The 19,431-nt window shown below is 35.9% G+C and overlaps 1 protein-coding gene across 1 annotated transcript in view; it reads left to right on the forward strand.

Annotated features, from left to right (window-relative positions):
- LRP1B (LDL receptor related protein 1B) overlaps nt 1-19,431 on the forward strand; it is a gene marked incomplete at its 3' end in the record, with an annotated part of 741,532 nt that overhangs the window by 490,977 nt on the left and 231,124 nt on the right. The window contains exons 24-27 of the mRNA XM_082001234.1: nt 5,431-5,628; nt 7,217-7,421; nt 10,919-11,083; nt 11,994-12,238. Coding sequence (XP_081857360.1) covers nt 5,431-5,628; nt 7,217-7,421; nt 10,919-11,083; nt 11,994-12,238 — 813 coding nt within the window. The remainder of the gene's footprint in view (nt 1-5,430; nt 5,629-7,216; nt 7,422-10,918; nt 11,084-11,993; nt 12,239-19,431) is intronic.

Raw genomic sequence — 19,431 nt, forward strand, 5'->3', positions numbered from 1 at the left:
TTTAGTATTATTTTCATTGATGTTTGAATTATCTAATGTGTTTTATTATGGACATTTCCAATAATTCAAAACATGCAATCTTACTGGGTTACAGAAATGAAAGGATTAGAAGTATTTAAGACAGTGTTAGTAACTTGCTGGAAGAAAGCTTGAAACAAACTTTAAATTAAAGCAAATAGAAAAGACCAGTATTTGGAAGCTAAGGTAAAAAAAAACAAAGCAAACTATACTCAGGCTGGAAAGTAAGAAAAGTAAGGCTACGGTTTCTCAGTTTTTCTTAAACCCATGAGATGTTTCTGCTTAATATTTATTGATGTTGGTAAGAGTCTGAAGTTACAAATTGACTTTTACAGATTTTCTCAAAGAATGTAGTATTAAATATGTGATCTGAGACTGGTGATGTCAGCTGATACAAAGAAAAATGATACCTTTCTTTACGAACTGTAAAGATACTACCCTAATGCCATCAAACCTGCAACAAAATTGCACCATATTAAATATGACATATGCTTTTATAGTCACTAATAATCTTGGCCTCTTTCAGTTTATTTCATTTAAAAGTTATGATAAATACTTTGAAGGACAGATCCTCTGATACTTCAGTTGTTGACTGTATGAGCAGCATTTTAGTAAAGTGAGCGCAATTTTGGTCTGATTTGTGAATGTTAGCCTCAAAATGTCCATACCGTTTATGTCTCTGTGCATGAGATCCTAACTGAACATAAAATAAAGAAAAAGCTTTCATATAATACTATTGCAAGTAGAGTTCAAAGTAATCTTGTGAAGCTAAACAGTCCCCCAAATGCCAAACTAATTCTTCAATAGTACCAGTTGGTATAAAGTAATTCTTAGAATACCCATAGTGATTTAAAATGCCTTGATCCGGGAGTTGAGTTGTATTGTATTGTATGTGTATTGTAGCAGTAACTAATAATCCTTTTTCCAGGAGAAAAAAATTACTCAAAGGAAAATGATTACCTCACCCTTAGATATATTTTTTGCTATCTAAAATAGCACTTTCCTATATATAGTCAAACATTTCACTAGTACACAGCAGTAACGTGCAAAGTTAGTATGCAGCACTTTATTTTTTCAAAACATTCTAAAATCATTCACTTCAGTGTCCATCAGAAATCTAATGGGAATATGAATGCTAAAAATGTAGTAATGTATGTAATTTTTTTTTTGATGGTATATCAGAATCGAATAGTGTGTCAGAAGAATCTAATTAATTACCAGAGAAATGTAATGAGTTATGGAATAATAAGTATATAGAAATAAATTGCTGGAATTGAGATGTTATTTTCTTTTTCATTTCTCTCTTTTAAGGCTTTAAGTGATGTGTGCTTTTCTCCTTCAGAGTTTCTTCACTTTCCATATCTCCTGTTTCCATCTAGTTTGCTTTTTGCTGCTCTGGCATGTGTCCTGTTACCTTACTAATTTTCCAAAGACTAAATGTTTCATTCATGTTTAAATTTATATTGATTGAACTAAAAGTATGCCACAGAGCTCTGTTACTCAGTCAATATAAATTATATCTCTTCATACTCTTCTTCCTAGTTTCTCTTGGAACATTTCAAAATAAGTTGTGCTGATATATTGCACTTGAAATCTTTTAGATGATAAGCATACAGAAAAAAAAAAAATCTGTTCTTGAAAGATATTTAAATTTCATGTTTATGTTCAGCCTTACAGAATTTGGTATAATAAAAGTTTAATGAACTCAGAAACACTTAGCATAGTATAGATTTAGTTAAAAAATAACCGTCAACCTTTTCTAAATTGTGGGAACTGTGTTATATCACTAGATATATTTGGAAAAGAGGATGATGTCTCTGTATGCTTGGTCTGTTTTAGCTGGATTTGAATTCAGTTTTGTTATAATTTCCAGGTAGTTTTCAATACTAAAACAGAGAAAAAACAAAAAACCTTAAAAAAAAAAAAAAAGGCAAAAAAACCCCAATAGTCTAATCCTGTCTGAGTAATGTCAAACTTTTAATGAAGTTTTTTTTTCAGACTTTTCATGGGGTTATCATTTTTATTTAAGGTAAATTTTATAAAAGCACAGTGTAGGTTGCTTGCTGTGCTACTGTTGTTACAGTAAGCTTCAGTTAGCATTTTTCCCGAGAAGGATTTTTAAATTAAAACCACTGGAAATGGTGAAGCATTATTCTTTCTATAGTCTTTTTTGAGTGTGTTGTTTAGGCAGTTCTCTTCTATCAGAATACTTTCTTGAAACTGTTAATGCAGTTCATGCTTTATGTTTTTATTGTATATTTTATGCACTTACCTGTATGGTAAAAATGATTAGTGCAGTCATAAAATCAGAAGGTACAGAAATGTATTAGTTTTCTCTAATAAGTTGTTATCAATTTCTTTAAAAAAAAAAGCTTTAAAGAATGGAATTGGTAATTGTTACATTGGATTGAGTTAAGATGAGATTTTATGAAAATATTCTTAATCAATTGGTAAAATAAAAAGTATTTGCTCTCAATTTCCAGAATAGGAATCAAGTGGGGAAAATAATATCAAATTTTTGGTTTATAGGGTGATGGAAGCATAACCTTAAATAAAATTGATTAAATTCAGTCTAAAAATTCTATATTATAGCTCATTTTATACAGTCATTGAATGGTGAGTTTGGAAGGAACATCTAACATTGCTGTTGTTGTTGCTTTCAAAGACCTCCAAGAAACCTTCAGTGGTCAACTCCAAGTTTCCCAGGGGTGAGATGTTTCAGTGCCTCACGCTCCTTAAGATTTTTTTCTAGTCTTTCTGAGTCTTCTTGCTCCAATTTAAACCTTTAATCCTTGGCCTACTTGTTATTTATATAGAAAACAAGATTTTTCCAATTATCAGTTTATCAGCCTTTTAAGTCTTTGGAGAATTTTATGTGCTTCCGCTCACCTTATTCCATTGTTCTTTAAACTAAGCAATTCCAGTTCGTTCCTTCTTTCCTTGCAAGCTATACTTTCTATATCTTATAGCACTTGCTGATTTCCTCTTGGATTCCTGTTGTTGATTCATATTCTTCTTTGAGCTGTGCTCAGAACAGGGTATGGTATTGTAGACTGTCTTCCCCAAAGCTTAGGAGAAGGGAGTGGAAGGATTAAGTCATATTTATTTTAAGTGCAAAAATTGAGTTGACCTTATTTACAGTGCCATGCCATTGCTGATTTGATTTTCTCGATTCTTTCCTACAGATCTGGTATCAGTTATATACTCAATTTTATGCACCTTATTATCCTTGAAACATGGTACTTACCTACACATAAAATAATAGGGGGAGTCAGGCAGTAATACATAAGATCCTAGACTACTCCAGTCATCCAGGCGATGGTGACTGATCGCTACATTATGTAAAACAGACTGGTGGCTGGACTCTGACTCACAACTCACCAGCCAGGCGATAATTACTGCTATCCATTTGGCTGTATTTAAATAGCCTTATCATGGAGGAACCTATGTAAAACTGGTTTCTGTCTGCTTTCTGAATTCTTTCCAGAGAAATTTTGCACTGCGGTGCAGTGCCTCTTGTTTGTCACAAAATCACTTATTCTTTTGTTTTGTGTAGTATCACATCTGTGATTTGACTATATATCGGCCACAGTAACCAAGGATCTGAATTTACATCTTTGCATTGTTATGGGGAGGGTAAGAAAGGGGGGGGGGGGGAAAGCAGCATGTGACCTGCTGATTTAAACCAAAATGTCCAAATAAACAAAATGGTGTCACTTTGCCTACACACATTTTCTTACCCATTTCTCATTGTTCATTTACATTCTTAAGTATTGTACCTTAAATTTGTCAAGATCCTATTGAACTCTTATCCTTTTCAACAGTGTACTTGATAATTTGCACTGTAGGTTATGTAGCTTAAGCTAGACTTTATCCACTTTGAATGAAAAAAGCACATCCCATGTACACAGATTTATTAGGTTTCTTTTTTTCCATTGTGATGTTAATTATCTGAGAAACATAAAAGAAGCTACTGGTGATGTCCATCATCTTACGCACTGGAGTTCCCTAAAAAGCCGTATGTCAGTAGCCTGTGGTCTGCATAATAGCTGCCGATTTATCAGAAATTGGGAAGTGCCATAACCTGTTTCTCAGGTTCAGGTAACTGGTACTTGTGAAATAGCTACTAATTTCAGTAATCCTGTTCTTCATTAAATTATTTAACTACTGCAGAGCTTTGAAAAATTACCTTTGCAGAAAGTCATTCATTGTTTTAGCAAATAGGAAGATCATTTGGAAAGTCCAAGCCAGATTATTAACAAGTACTTCAAGAGCAGAAACATAGCTCTACTGAGGTACCTGAATAACTTAAAACATCATAGATAATTTAATCTGTTTGTGCAATGGTTATCAAGAGAAGAACATGAAATTAATCTTTTCAAAAAGAGGTATATAAGCATATCTGTATTTGGTGATAATTTGTGCAACCTTTCTTTGACTATCTTAGAAGAACAATGCAACATTGCCTATTGCCATAAATTGCCAATAATCTGTCTTTTATATACAACAGAGGTTTAATTGTATGGAAAACAGAACTGAAAAAAAAAAAAGCTCCTTTCCCATAGAGGACGACTGGTGTGAAAAATCTTTATTAAAATGGATATACCAAGTTGATTCAACAGTTTACAGAATCCAATTTTCATCTTGTTTGTTTTATTAACACAGTTACTTGTTTGAAAAGCTTTTCCTAATCTAAAATATGTAAGAACTGTAATAAAACCATCAATTTTATAGTATGTTTGACCTATGCAGAGAGCAGTTACAGATATCTATGTGTAATTTGATGTAAGATCACAGGCACAAATAATCTAGCATTAATTCAATAACAAAGGAAGGAGAAATTAGTGCTGGTTGGGTGTGTGATGGGCTGTGTCAATAAACATATAAACTGTTAATTTCCTTGCTTGGAAGTTTGGGTTGAGGGGTTTTTTTAAGCACTTCAATTGAAAAAACAAGGTCCTTTATATATATTCAAAAGGTACGTTGCATATATTTTAGTAAATTGTTTTGGCCAACTGGCATTTGAAACAGTGTATAATTTAATGGATTAATTTTTCTGGTACTTTTGGAAAAAACAGATATTATTTTGATTACATGTGACCTTTAAAAACTCTAATTGTGGACTCTTTGTGGTAAAGCTACAAAACATGGTTCAATAGTTGCGTTTGATATTCCCAAATTTAATGTTTAATATCTCTAGTGGTGATCAAAGATAATGCTGGAAGGGAGAAGTGAGAAGTCTGTGGGACTAAAAATGTATTTGAAAGACTCCTTATCAGAAGAGGAATTGTTTTAATCATCTATTTCTCCTGATAAAGTATTCTGTTGTTCTTATTCCACTTGTCATTTCTATCAATATGTAACAATATCTTCTTTATTATCCTTTTGAAATATGTAATCTTCTGCTTCCAGATCCATTTGAGGCTTTCATAATTTTTTCTATACGACACGAGATCAGAAAAATTGATCTTCACAAACGTGACTACAGCCTTTTAGTTCCTGGTTTAAGAAATACAATAGCACTCGATTTTCATTTCAGTCAGAGTTTACTGTACTGGACGGATGTGGTAGAGGACAAAATTTACAGAGGCAAGCTCTCTGATACTGGAGGTATGAATTTAATCTTTAATTCTTAACAGTAAGAACAACTGCAGTTGCAGGGTGATAAATTGTAACTGAGCTACCGTTCACAGAAACAAAATTTGTGATGGCATTCTGCCTTTAAAAAGGTGTATATCTAGATTGTACTTGATGTAGAGCTAGAAGGAGAATTTTTGTTATAAAAGTTTCCTTTTGCAATAGGCTATCGGACGAAGAAAATGTCAGATGTAAAGAGTTTTTCTTCCTAGTCCAATGAGTGCAATATTGATTTTTTTTTTTTCATTTTTTGTAATTTACCTTCACCTTGTTTAAGACATATAAGAATTTATCAGATATCTGATAAATTAATCTGCTCTCACTAGGTGAAAGATTTTGCTTCATAACTTTATAGCACTCAGAAAGACTTGTTCTTTGCTCTGGTGGCGTAATTACGCCTATAATTCAATATTATCTCATAATATATACAAAAGTGTTTCTACAGAATGTTCTTTGTTGAAGTGTATATTCAGGTGCTTTCATTCCTGCATGAGCTAACAGGCATAAGCATGTTTAATTTACTTTTGTAAAAGTTCAGATATGCATTTGTGTGTATGTTCTCCAACATGTTTTTTGGTCTGGGGTTTTTTTTCTTCTCCTTTGTAGATGGTATTTGTGGGTATTTTTATATCCACAGACCCAGACCAGGAAAGGTCCTACACTGCTAGCTATGTGAAGACAACCAAAGACTTGCTACTTCTCATTAATGATTATGGTGTTTGTATGAAACCAGTATGGTAGTCTGTTGTTGTCACACTATATCAAACGCAAGTCACTTCTGTGCTCTATTAAAAAAAAAATTTACTCCCTCAGTCTTGCAGCTGTCAAGAACTGAGTTGCATCTGCAAAAAGCATTGTGCCTTCCTGGAAGTCCTGAGGGCTAACAGAGTGCTTTTGTAGTTGCCGTTTGTGTGAAAATTTTGAGACCCTCCAGAGGAAGTATTTGCTAGGGAAGAGCTGTTAGTAGGCAGTGCCAGTATGAGTTGTGCATGTGAATTCGAAGGAACAAAGGCTATTTATTGCAGAGCTTTTCAAAATGTGTAGTCCAAACAGGGTTCTCCCTGCCATTTCTGCCTTCGTCACAGTGTTTCAGTTTTCTCTTTTTCTGATTGAGAAGGAACTGAAATAGAGCTGCCTGAGTTTTGTCTAGCATGTCTGGTCACTGGGAGGCAAAGCGTGAGCATGTCCTTCACAGATGCTGCAAAAGAGGTCCCTGCTAATAGGGCACATGTACATCTCCTGTGTTACTCTGCATGTGATCTCTGACCATTATTTAAAGCTTCAGAGCTTTACTTGCTAAAGCATCAGGGAACTAAAAAGTTCTATTACTGTGAAATGAAGTTTATTTGTATATTGCCAAAAGTGTACTTATTTACAGCAGTCTATCGCATTTGTAAAGAAGAAATGTCACGTGGAACAAAGGATTATCATCCATCAGATTAATCAAGAATTCACTCCAAAAGCATATGATAGACCTGTATGTCCATGTTCACTATATCAGACTCTATATTAGCTATTTAAGACTCTCTCTTTCCCCCACTGCTTGCTTTTTTTTTTTCAGGTGTTAGTGCCATTGAGGTGGTAGTGCAACATGGCCTGGCCACACCTGAAGGTCTTACTGTAGATTGGATTGCAGGAAACATATACTGGATAGACAGCAATTTGGACCAAATTGAAGTAGCAAAACTAGATGGCACTTTGAGAACAACGCTGATAGCAGGAGCTATGGAACATCCAAGGGCTATTGCTTTGGATCCCAGATATGGGTAATTAGAGAAAAAAAAACTTTTTCATGTTGAAAAGCATTTTAAAGATAGAGGTTTAAGTGTGATATTATTTTATTTCCTTTTGCTGTGACGTATAGTTCCTAATTTGTCTTTGATAGTTCTTGAAAGTGTATTTTGAGTTAAATACAATCCATTTTTAGTGTGTTTTGCCCTAATGAAAAGAGTTAAGAAAAGGTAAGTCGGGAGATACAGGGATCTATTTTGTTGGCAAATTAATTCCCTTGCTATGTGATTGTTTCATTTAATTTTTTAGTGCGGATGATAGTAAGTGAAGCCTTTGGTCTAACCTTCCTGTGTTATTAATGGACAGATTTAGATATTTCCAAGGGGATTCCTCTCACTTAGAGATAGATCTTTATATTTTTTTTGTGGGCCTATAAAAGTATAGCTTAGATGTTACTGGAGGACTAAAAGTTGAGTGAGGTAAATCCCAACTTTTGTGTTTTGGTCTCTGTCTTTAAAGTGGAGATAATGCTTGCCAACTTCTACAGTATTTTTTCTACCTATTCATAAGGAATATTCTGTAAACTGGAATGTTATTAATCATAAGTAACTGAGTGTAGTAGATTCAGCCTACTACCACAAATAGATATTTTTATCTAATGCCTGTCATAATTCAATGTTTCTAATAGATATTAGAATGTTTTCATAATATCAAACAAAACATTAATTAAAACAGGCCAAAATTGAGTGTGGTGAAGTATGCCTAAGTTAAAATATTGCCTGATTTTGGTAATATGCTAACACAATAAAATCTGTTTTCCCATAAAATATAATTTTAGTAATCATCAAACACAAATCTATTGCACAATTCCATTTTAAAATCTTCACAGTAAAAAAAAAAAATTAACATTAAAACTTTGCTTAGGTTATTTTTGCTTCCTTTTAAAACTAACCTCTCATTTTTGGGCAGAGTAAAAATGGTCCATACATTTGTATTAAAATTTAAGTCAATAGACTTAAGTAGCAGAAGGGAAGTAAAACTGTTCATGGAACCTTTAACCCCCTGTTAAGCTAGGTGTCAGTTCTGATTCTGTATTGAAATTCAGTCGTTTACTACAAAAATTTTAAAATTCTTGGAGTTAGAGCAGTGTTTTCAGGCTATTTGAAATTGCGAACACGTTACAGTAACCTCATCACCCAATATTGTGTGTAGCTGGATCCTTTTAGAGTTAACAAAAGGTAATGGTCAATAGCTACATCCTCTTCTCATAATTATTCCTTGGGCGGGGGGTGGAGATGACACACACAAAAAAAAAAAAACCAACCACAAAAAACAAACCCACCCAACTAATTAAATGTGGCCAGAAATAATATAATTACAATGAGCTTGCAGAATGATCATATTTAATTTTCTTTAGGAACCTGCTGTGGTCTATCATGTGTCTTCACTAAACATTTATTTCAGAATACACTACTGTGTACTACATAAAAATAAAAGTGGATAATGGTCCTAGATTCTGAGGCCTGAGGTCCCTTTGGGACCTAAAATTCTGAATTAGGAAGTACATGCTTTAATGAGTAAGGACCCTGCCCTTTCAATTCAGATGCTAGAAAGCTTATTTATAGAATGCATTGCTTATCTATAGAGATCTTTAAAAGAGAGGCATCCTGTTGGCGGAAGAATTGGCAGATAAGTTGTTCAAATTAAATGGTTGGGAGGAAAAAAAAAAGTCAAATCACAACTCTTCCTGAAACTGAAGGCTTAATCTGCCTTTTGAAAAGCTAGAAGCAATTGTGTGCTACAGTTTGTTAGAAGCGAGGAAAGAATAAAATCGTTGAACACAGATGGGAACAGCTCTTCAATCTTTTCACAAACAAATATGAATAAACAAATATGATGTTTCAAAGTAGACAGTTGTGTTAGGATTGCACAAATCCTGTATCCTTATGGAGGCGGTGCTGCCATAGCTGCATGTCTTCGATTCCAACCTGCAGCGAGGCTGAGCATGAATTCCCAGTCCACACACATACAGATATACATATACACGTGACTGGCCACATAAGTCTACACAGGCAGAAACTCTCAGTGCGGAGACAAACAGCACCAATAGTCTCATTCTATTAACCTCGCTGGCTGTTAAGGATGAAGATTTTTAGTGGGTAATATATAGGTATGTATACTGTGGATTCCCTCAGTAGCCAGGTTTAGACAGTGACTGGCCCTGGGATCGCTGGGCTGCCCAGCTCCTGGCCCCGGGGCATATGAGCCCCGGGGGCTGCAGCCCCACCCCAGCTGCTGGTGAGGATGGCGTCACACACCCTGCTGTGGCTGGGCCTAGGCACCCAGCCCTAGCCAGTAGCTAGCCCTGGATCCTCGCTGTCCCCCGCTGGCACACACACACGTACACGTCTCTCAGTCAGGCCCCAACCTCAGGGTCTCCCTGCCAGTTAGCCTGGCCCCCCGGTCCCTCGGGCGTACAGGCCCCGTGACCTGTCGTCTGGCTCCAGCTGCTGGCACGCAGCGGCCTGTATGCACAGCGCGCAGACGGAGCAGAGACCATCGCCCAGGAAGGGGATTAGAAATGGAGTTTGGTAGGAAGACAGGCCTTTTTATAGCCTTACACCTTACTATTTAATGTAGCATCTATTAACTGGAGAGGCTGTATTAGGATAAGCTATTCTATGTTAGCTGTCTGATGTTACCTGTCAAAAGTTTTGGTTTTGTTATTCACTGTAATTCACTCTTTACAACTAATTAAAAGTTTTTTGATATCAAAGGTATTATTTTCCTTTAACAAATTAAAAAAAAAAATTGTGTATTGTTAAAAGCTTCATAAGCTAAGAACAGAGTGTAATTTTAGCCTTTTGGTGACACTGCTTCTCTTACTTAACAAGAAACTTCTTCGGTTGTACAAGTGAAAGCTCTCCTTACTGGAAAAAAATTGGAGACAGTACATAACTGAGAGAGCCTACCACACAACACATCTTTTCAGTTTTCTTAGCAAGACCAATCTGTATAGAATTTGTTAGCGACATACCAAAATCCAGGGGTCTTCATTGGAACTCTCGTAGTAACAAATGGAAATCTCTAGTTTATCATGTTCCTTAATACCTGCTGCCTCAAATCACCTTTCTTCCCTTTCTCCTTTCCCCATCATCCTCATCTGTGGATTGCTTTCAAAGGCTCTCATAATTTTTTTTTAATGAGATGGGTTTCTAATTATAGAAGGAAGACAAGACAAGCTGTTACTTGTATTAATGGGCATGAAAAAATGAATGCTATTGAACTTCTAGTTTTTAAAAAACTTGAGTTTCCCGATTGCTCTTAACACTAATAATGAAATATTACCTCCATGTTACCTTATTACTTCAAGGAATGTGTATAATTGCCCAAACTCACCTATGTGTATTCCTTTCATTTAAAACATGTGAATGTTTGAACTTTTTTCCAGTTATTCTCTTATTGAGACATTTGAAATTATTCTACATGCTTTAATATTTTCTTACATATCTTTTCCTTTTCCTCTCACCAGAATTCTTTTTTGGACAGACTGGGATGCAAATTTTCCTCGCATTGAATCCGCTTCCATGAGCGGGGCAGAAAGGAAGATCATATATAAAGATATGGATACTGGAGCCTGGCCTAATGGCCTTACTGTAGATCACTTTGAAAAAAGAATAGTATGGACAGATGCCAGGTAAAGTGATAACAATATTCTTATTATCTGTTCTTAAATCCCTACTTGCGTACAAAAATATGAACTACATTGTAAGTGGAATGTAGTTATGTACATTATGTACATAGTCTTCTGTGCAAATGTACAGTATGTACAGGTCTTTAATTGCATTACTATTATAAATAATTTATTCACGGTCTTCATGGCCTGTACGGCAGACCTTAAAGGCCCTTACCAGTCTTCTCAGGGACCTCCCTCCACACAGCCTGCCCATGGTCCTAGGAGCCAATTTCAGCGCAGTCCAGGAACTCGGCCCCAGCCTGAGTGGCACCGCTGGGAGCACCAGTTTCCAGCCTGTCTGGCAGCGGGCCGTGTTGGTCCAGACCCTAACCCACAGAGTGGCTTCCTGGTCTGATCCTGTCTTGTCACCACAAACGCTTCTGGTGATTTGAACTCTTGGCTGAACCTGACTGCCATCCCTGGGACCTGCCCTGCTCTCCCTGCATGGGGGCAGTGGGACATGGCCCTGGACAGTGAGGCCTCTGCCCTGCCAGTAGTGGCGTTATCCATGTCTCCTGGTTCCCTGTGGTATCATCCATGGCTTCTGTGCCACATGGAAGACCCAAGCTGTTTCACTGTTTTTTCTGTAAGTTCACTGAAATGGAAACCAATTGACCTCCTGTACTTTCACAGCATGGAGGTTAAATCTACCTTTTATAAACAGTATGCAAGCAAACCAGTATTTCATATCCCTAGTTAAATTGATAATGGGAATTAAATCAACTCTGAAGTTAATGATTCTGCTGTAAACATTCGTTGACCTTACCAGTATGTAAGACTAAGGTTTTTATACATTTTGCACCAATGTCATAATGGTTGTGTGATTTTTATTTTATTGTTATATAATCTTAAATTTGGGTTTATCTTGTAGATCGGATGCCATTTATTCTGCATTATATGATGGAACCAGCATGATAGAGATTATACGGGGTCATGAATATCTTTCTCACCCTTTTGCTGTTTCTTTGTATGGGAGTGAAGTATATTGGACAGACTGGCGGACCAATACACTTGCAAAAGCTAATAAATGGACTGGCCAAAATGTCAGTGTAATACAAAAAACAAGTGCTCAGCCATTTGATCTTCAGATATATCATCCAAGTCGTCAACCACAAGGTGAATATAGAATAATTATTATTCCTATGAGGGGGGAAAAAGGTTCTTTTTATATACAAATATCTGTATATGAATTTGCCTTGAACTGACTATCCTTAACTAAATGTTGTATTCAGCAATAGTGTTCCTTGGGTGGTAATAGAATCTTTATTCAAACCAGAAGCTTCATGGGATTAGTGTTGATAAATACTGCCCATTTGGACTCTTGGTCTGTTAGAAATATAATGTGGAACCATATTTATTTAAAAAGCTTCCAACTTACTTTTGTTAGCTGGAGTAACTAGTTTGACAAAAATAAACATAACAATGTTAGCTGTTTTCCCTTGCTTCTCTCCAGTGGAAGACGAACTTTTCTGTGAAATAAACTGTGTATACAAGTGTTGTAAATAGTCACTTTGTGCTATAATTTGCCTTAATTTACTCATTCACTTCTCTGTATTTGTTTCTAAGTCTTCTTGTTCACTCTTAGGACTGCATAATTTAGATTTCACCGCAGCAGACCGCTGCTTTTCTACCTAAATAGCCCCAATTGTGTGTTTTCCATAAACTGACACTTTTTCCAAAGCATATCCTGTTGACTTAACAGCTTTTATTTTAAAATAGCATTTACAATTTTCCATTTCAAATCAACACAGTATGTCTTTCATGGGAGAATGATCTTAACTTGCTAGAGGCATGAGTTTGGAGTTTAAAACTTCAAGAAGCATCAAAACTTATTTTTGGTGTGTATAACAATCGAAACTGAAAGGAAGTTCACGGTAGATACATTAATTAAATAATAGGAAATTCTTCAATTATTTCTTGATAAATTATTTTGTGACTTTACAAAGATGAAAACAGGAAGTTAAGCTTACCTCTTCATGTCTACATATTTCCATCTCAATTTTATACTAGCTTTGATAGTGTAAATATATTTATATACACCTATTTATACTAGAACACTGTTGTACAATTATGGTAAGCGCATAGGCTTTGTCATTAGATAGTCCAACAGTAATTGGGTATTTAGTAATTGTCAGCTACTATAACTTAAGATAAAATTGTATTAATCTTTAAAATGAAAACTGACCTGATTTCATCTCTCTGTTTTAAGGAAATACTCAATTCTGAATTAAAAATGCAGGAACCTGCTAAAATGTAGCTCCTTTAGACAGCTTTATAATGTCTGTTGCATATGTAAAAAGACTAATGATTTTTATAATTTCACTGAAATTGATTTTTTTTTTTTAATAATTTCAACTGAAGCTTCAAATTATTTTGTCACTGAATAGTGAATGTCTCATTCAGATGGTAAATAAGTAGTCAAGAAACTTAAGTTATTGGCTTCAGCGGTTGTATGTGTGAAGGTTCATGAGGACCAAGAAAGAAATCAGAGTAGCCCATTAGTTGCACATCTAGTGTATTTCTAGAGTATAACTGTGTTTATTATTTCTCTGAGGACTATGAGGTTTACAAATACAGAGATTTTATTTAATTGGTGTAAAATTATTTTCCACTTTAAATTTTCTGGCTTCAGTTATGGCAATATATAGACTGTACCTAAGTGTGTTACTAATAACAAGCAATAATTAAATCCAAATTAATTATACAGGAACTTGTTACATTTTGCTGTTATTTCATCCTGATACCTACCTGTTGGTAACATTATCTACTACTGGTCCAAACGTATCTTGTGGCCTTCCCTCATACTTCCTTTTTTCCCCAACTGCTGTCCAGTTGAGGATAGGTGAATTCAAGATGTGTTGTACAGTGCTGACAACTAGCAATATTCTTCTTCTTCCTAACAGTTATCTCTACTTCTACTGTCATAAAAAATAGAATTTTAATTGGGCTCCTTCTCTGACTTTTCAAATGTTGAGCCCTCCAAAGTCCCTGTGTCCCTGACTGCGGTATCATAAATGTTAATGGAAATAGTTGGAAAGTGTTGTTACATAGTCATTTACTAGGAGTCCTTGGACTTCTGAATCAGATGCTTAATTTCATTCAATGTGAAATAATGAGGATGAAGTGGTTAGCTGAAGTAGTAATGAAAGGATATGATAGTTCTTTCAGGGGTTCCCATGTAAAATGGGGATATAGCTAAATATAGTGACATTTTTCAATATGGCTATGGCTATGCTGGTGTTTAAAATAAATTTAAAAATACAAAACCTAGTATAGGACAGGAAGGCATTATTATGATACTGCTGGCAATTTCAAAACCCATTCTTGGAAAGAGATACATTAGTGTATTGATCAAGGAGAGAACAGAGTCAGAACCTCTCAACCACAGCTGAAATGCCAACTTTCTCAAGATAGCTCTTCAATATAGCTTTCCTAGAGTCGTGTAGCAAATCTTCTGGTAGTTGTATCAGCCATCAGAAGGAAGAATTAAGTCTCTGCAGACTTTTTTATTTTTTTATACCAATAACTCACAGGTTATTTGCAAACAACAAAACAGCTCATCCAGAACAGAACAAATCATGATTCATGAATGAGGTTAGTTGCCCTCTTACTGATTATATGTATGTTTAATTTCACTCCAGCCACTACCCTTCTGCAATGTCATCACTGCCTCTTATCTCCCATAAGCTATTCATTCTTCCCTAGTAACTTCACCATCTCCGATTCTCCATCACCTCTTTTGACTTTCTGTAGGTATATTTAGTGTAAATGGGCTTAACGATGCAGATTATCTAGTGGGTGAATAATACATATTTTATAGATATCACATCTATAATAATGCATAGTTAATATGTGAATATATACTTAAATGTATACATGTGTACACATACGTACTTCACATATGCAAATGTATATGTACATTTGTCCCCTTATGTTTATAGTTTTGAGTTCATCTTTACATTCTGACATGCTTGAGATACCACTAGGTGCATTTTCTATTGGTAAATTAATGGGCCCATGTGAACCTCATGAGGTTCAACAAGGCCAAGTGCAGGGTCCTGCACCTGGGTTGGGGCAATCCCTGGTAGCAGTACAGGCTGGGGGATGAAGGGATGGAGAACAGCCCTGCTGAGAAGGACCTGGGGGTACTGGTGGATGAAAAGCTGGACATGAGCCAGCAATGTCCGCTCACAGCCCAGGAGGCCAATGGTATTCTGGGCTGCATCCAAAGCAGCGTGGCGAGCAGGTTGAGGGAGGGGATTCTACTCCTTTACTCCACTCTGGTGACACCCCACCTGGAGCACTGCATCCAGCTCTGGAGCCCTCAGCACAGGACCGACATGGACCTGTTGGAGCAGGTCCAGAGGACGGCCAGAAAAATGCTTCGAGGGCTGGAACAGCTCTGCTGTGAGGACAGACTGAGAGAGTTGGGGGTGTTCAGCCTGGAGAAGAGAAGGCTCCGCGGACACCTTATTTGCAGCCTATCAGTACTTAGAGGGGGCTTATAAGAAATATGGGGACAGAATTTTTGGCAGGGCCTGTAGCAATAGGACCAGAGGTAATGGTTTTAAACTAAAAGAGGGTAGATTTAGACAAGATATAAGGAAGAAATTTTGCACAGTGAAGGTAGTAAAGCAGTGGTACAGGTTGCCCAGAGAGGTGGTAGATGCCCCATCGCTGGAAACATTCAAGGTCAGGCTGGACAGGGCTCTGAGCATCTGTTCTAGTTGAAGATGTCCCTGCTTATTGCAGGGCTGTTGGACTAGATGACCTTAAAAGGTCCCTTCCAGCCCAAAGATTCCATGATTGTCTTGTTACAGGCCACATCTGGGCCATATCTAGCTATAGTTATATAGTTGTAGCTTCTAGCTATAGAAGCTTTTGGGATGTGCCCTGAAAAATACTGATGCTGAAAAAAGAATTGAGTATGTGTTTTTATTGTGAGATAGAACAAAAGACAGTGACTTAATTTGTATGTAAATACAGGAAAGTAAAAAATACCACTGGAGCATGACCATCAATTTAGTTACAGAGTGTTCCATGATGTTTGGATAAATTTCAACTCTTCTACCAAAAAGCTGATGGTTAATAGAAACTACTTAAAAATTCATATCACATATACTTGGTTTTTTGTAATATAGAGAAATTATATTTTGTTTTTCTTCTTGCCAGGGTTTGTAGTGCTCAGTAAGCTATTCAGACTTTTATGTTAGCATGTTCTGAGCAATCTTTATTTGAAAAAATTAAATCCCGCCGATTTTGTATAGGTTTGTAAATGTCTTAACCTAATTCTACATTAGCTATACATAGAAGACTATGGATATAGCTCTAATGTAAATGAGTACCAGCAGATAAAATTCTTCTTGCACACTAGTAGTCAAAAGATTTGAAGAGTGCTCTCTAATATCATGCATTGTAAAAAGGAGAGCAAGGAATACAACTCACTGTTAGTTGGTGAGTCTAAGCATGATGATAGTTTAGATGAGGACTCGCAGTGAACAACTCCTCATCTACCTTACAGTATGCGACATATACTGTCAGGATACATTTTTCTGATGGTTTTATTTCAAAATAGTAATGAACTTATATTAAAGAATGTTACTGGTTTCCAGTGGATGTCAAGTTCCTTGGGCTTAATTACTTTTTGAAATAAGCATCCTACGAGAATTTGCTTTTTAGGCCAGGGTACTGTTCTAACAAATCTGTCTGACTTCTGGACAAAAGAGTATGTATGCCCAGGATCTTAAAATATAGGTGGAGTAAATATGCATCTCTGCACACCCCTTTCAAGTAATGTTTTTTGCTATTTTTTTTTTTTATAATTAGTTACTTCCTGAACTTTGGGATCTGAGGAACTGTATTCTATTTTTGGTGTTTTCACAGTAGCAGTAGAGTTCCCATTAGCCATTTCTTGCTGTCAGGAAAAAACCCCAACTATTTTCAGTTTGGACTGCAGCCAGGCAAGATCTTCAGAGGGAGACTATAGCCTAGGGAGACTTCAGCTAGTGTTCCATAGTCACAGATACCTTGGCGTCAGGGCAAGGTATAAGCTGTAGAAGAGTTTTCAGCTGATATTTGCCAGAATCAACAAGTTCAAACACCAAGTTGTGGAATTGCAGCTTTTATTGTATGATGTAGAAAACACCAGATTCATATTTGTGATTGGCTTTCTGGGTTTTCTCTAAATTATTCTCCATCAATGGAAGCAATTTCTTTCTACAAATCTCCAGTACCTAGCTTTATTGAAGCTAGAGAAAAATGGTGATACGATGCAATCACTTCTTAATTTTTCTTTTGAATTTGTAGCATTTTTGCAACAAATGAAACAAGACAGCATGTGATCTAGAATCCCAAAATAAAATTAACAGTAGATTTACATTGCGGAATATCAGTATAAATATAGCACTGAAGGATGAACATTTTGTAGTCTCAGCTCCATAGGTATACATCTGAGTCATCTGTGTAGGTGAAAAGTTATTAGCTTTTAAAATATTTCATGCAACTTATTTTGATTGAAATAAAGTAGAGTAGAGCTAAACAAATTCCTGTAGCCTAAACAACATTATTTCAGTTAATCTAGGACAGATGCTAATTTAAGGTAGTGAAGTTATAGTGAGATATTTGTATGGATGAGAGGTTCATCTGTCAGTAAACCACTGGGGGCTGTGGAAGGCTTCATGATCTAATGCAGCATGATGTCATATCTTGGGAATATGAGTTTGAGACCTACTCATCTTCACAGAATCAAAGCTGTGTGTCAGGAATGCTATTAACACATCAAAGATAGGTTTTCTAGAAATAATATTTTCTCAACTACCGTTGTATTTTAAAAATCCACTTGCTGCGAAGAACAAGGTCTTCTATTTTAGGCACAAAAAATTGTACTTGTACCATGAGGTGTACTACTGAGGTTAGTGATGAGAGAAGTAAATATAGTGCATTGGAAGGATCACAGCTTGAAAACAGTTAAAGCTGTGAATTCCTCACACATTCCCAGTTTTTGCATTTCTCAAGAGTATTACTTTGAATTCTTAAAAAAAAAACCTAAAAAGCTACCACAAACAAACGAAACATGGCCATGGTGTTATTTTTATTTTTGCAGATTAAATTTTTATAGGCTAAAAATCAGGACAAGCAGTATAACAACTGCTGAATATAAAGTATATTGGTACCACTGGGCTCTTTTGTAATTAAAACATGGAAAACATTTAACTTCATAGCACTGTTTTGCTACAATATTCTATTGAGGCCTGGATCACCAGCTGTTTAAAATAAATAACTTTTTATTAAAAATGTAGCTTAAGATGCACATGAACAAAGTTTTGGCTATTTTATTAAAATTTTATTAGCTTGAGATTTTATCACAGGCTTCTTGTGTACATTCTTCGTACTTCAAAACCACCAGCAAGATTAGTATATGTATTATAAATCATGCAAAATATGTGCAATCTTTCTGAACTTTAAATTGGATTCCTTTGAGCTTTGTGAAACTTCCGTTTTGGTTTTAGGAATTATAAAAGCACTCTTTTCTACATTTGTCTGAACTCGGCATCCTGTCACTGACAGTGGCTGATCAGCACCTACAGGAAGGTATGGACCTGAGGGAAGATAACAGCCGTGCTCCTCCCTTGTAGCCTGTCAGCTTCCAGTAACCTGTAACTCAGTGATTTTTGAACCTAAAATGGTATGGTGCTTCAAAGGCTTTAAAGCCTTTGACTGATACTTACATGAACTTTAATAGTTGACCTTTGAACTTACACAAACTCTTGATGGCTGTGACTTTTTGGGCAGATGGCTCTGGTGTGTAAGTATGCGCTGTGTAAGAGGGGACCGTGTCACGCTTGTTTTGACCCTCATACTTGATAATTCTGTTCAGCATGTCCTAGCTCTTGCAATAAAGAAGAGTATTGGACAGCCATTTTGTATGTATAAATATAATCTGGTGTTTCAGAAAAGGATCATTCAGGAATGGATGCTATTTCAGTGCTCATACTCCTGTATGTAACATGAGATTGGTTTTTTGTTCTTTATATATTACTGCACACCATTAAAGTATAAACTTTAAAGTTTTGCCTAGCTAAAATCTGAGGCCAAGTAGGGACAGGTTCAATATGAAGTTAATATGGAGGATAAGTTGGTCCATAGTGAATGAATATTCAGAGGTTGTCAGAGTAACTTGTTCATTTGTTAACTGGTGATAGAATGTCTGAGGGGTTGCTGGTCAAGAAAAATAAGCATTTTGTTCAAATAATGTTTTAGAGAGCGGTCAAGAAGAAATATGATGACAAAGACTGACATATGTATATCTG

Source organism: Phaethon aethereus (genome assembly GCF_964289735.1).
Source record: "Phaethon aethereus genome assembly, chromosome: 6".
Classification (NCBI taxonomy): domain Eukaryota; kingdom Metazoa; phylum Chordata; class Aves; order Phaethontiformes; family Phaethontidae; genus Phaethon; species Phaethon aethereus.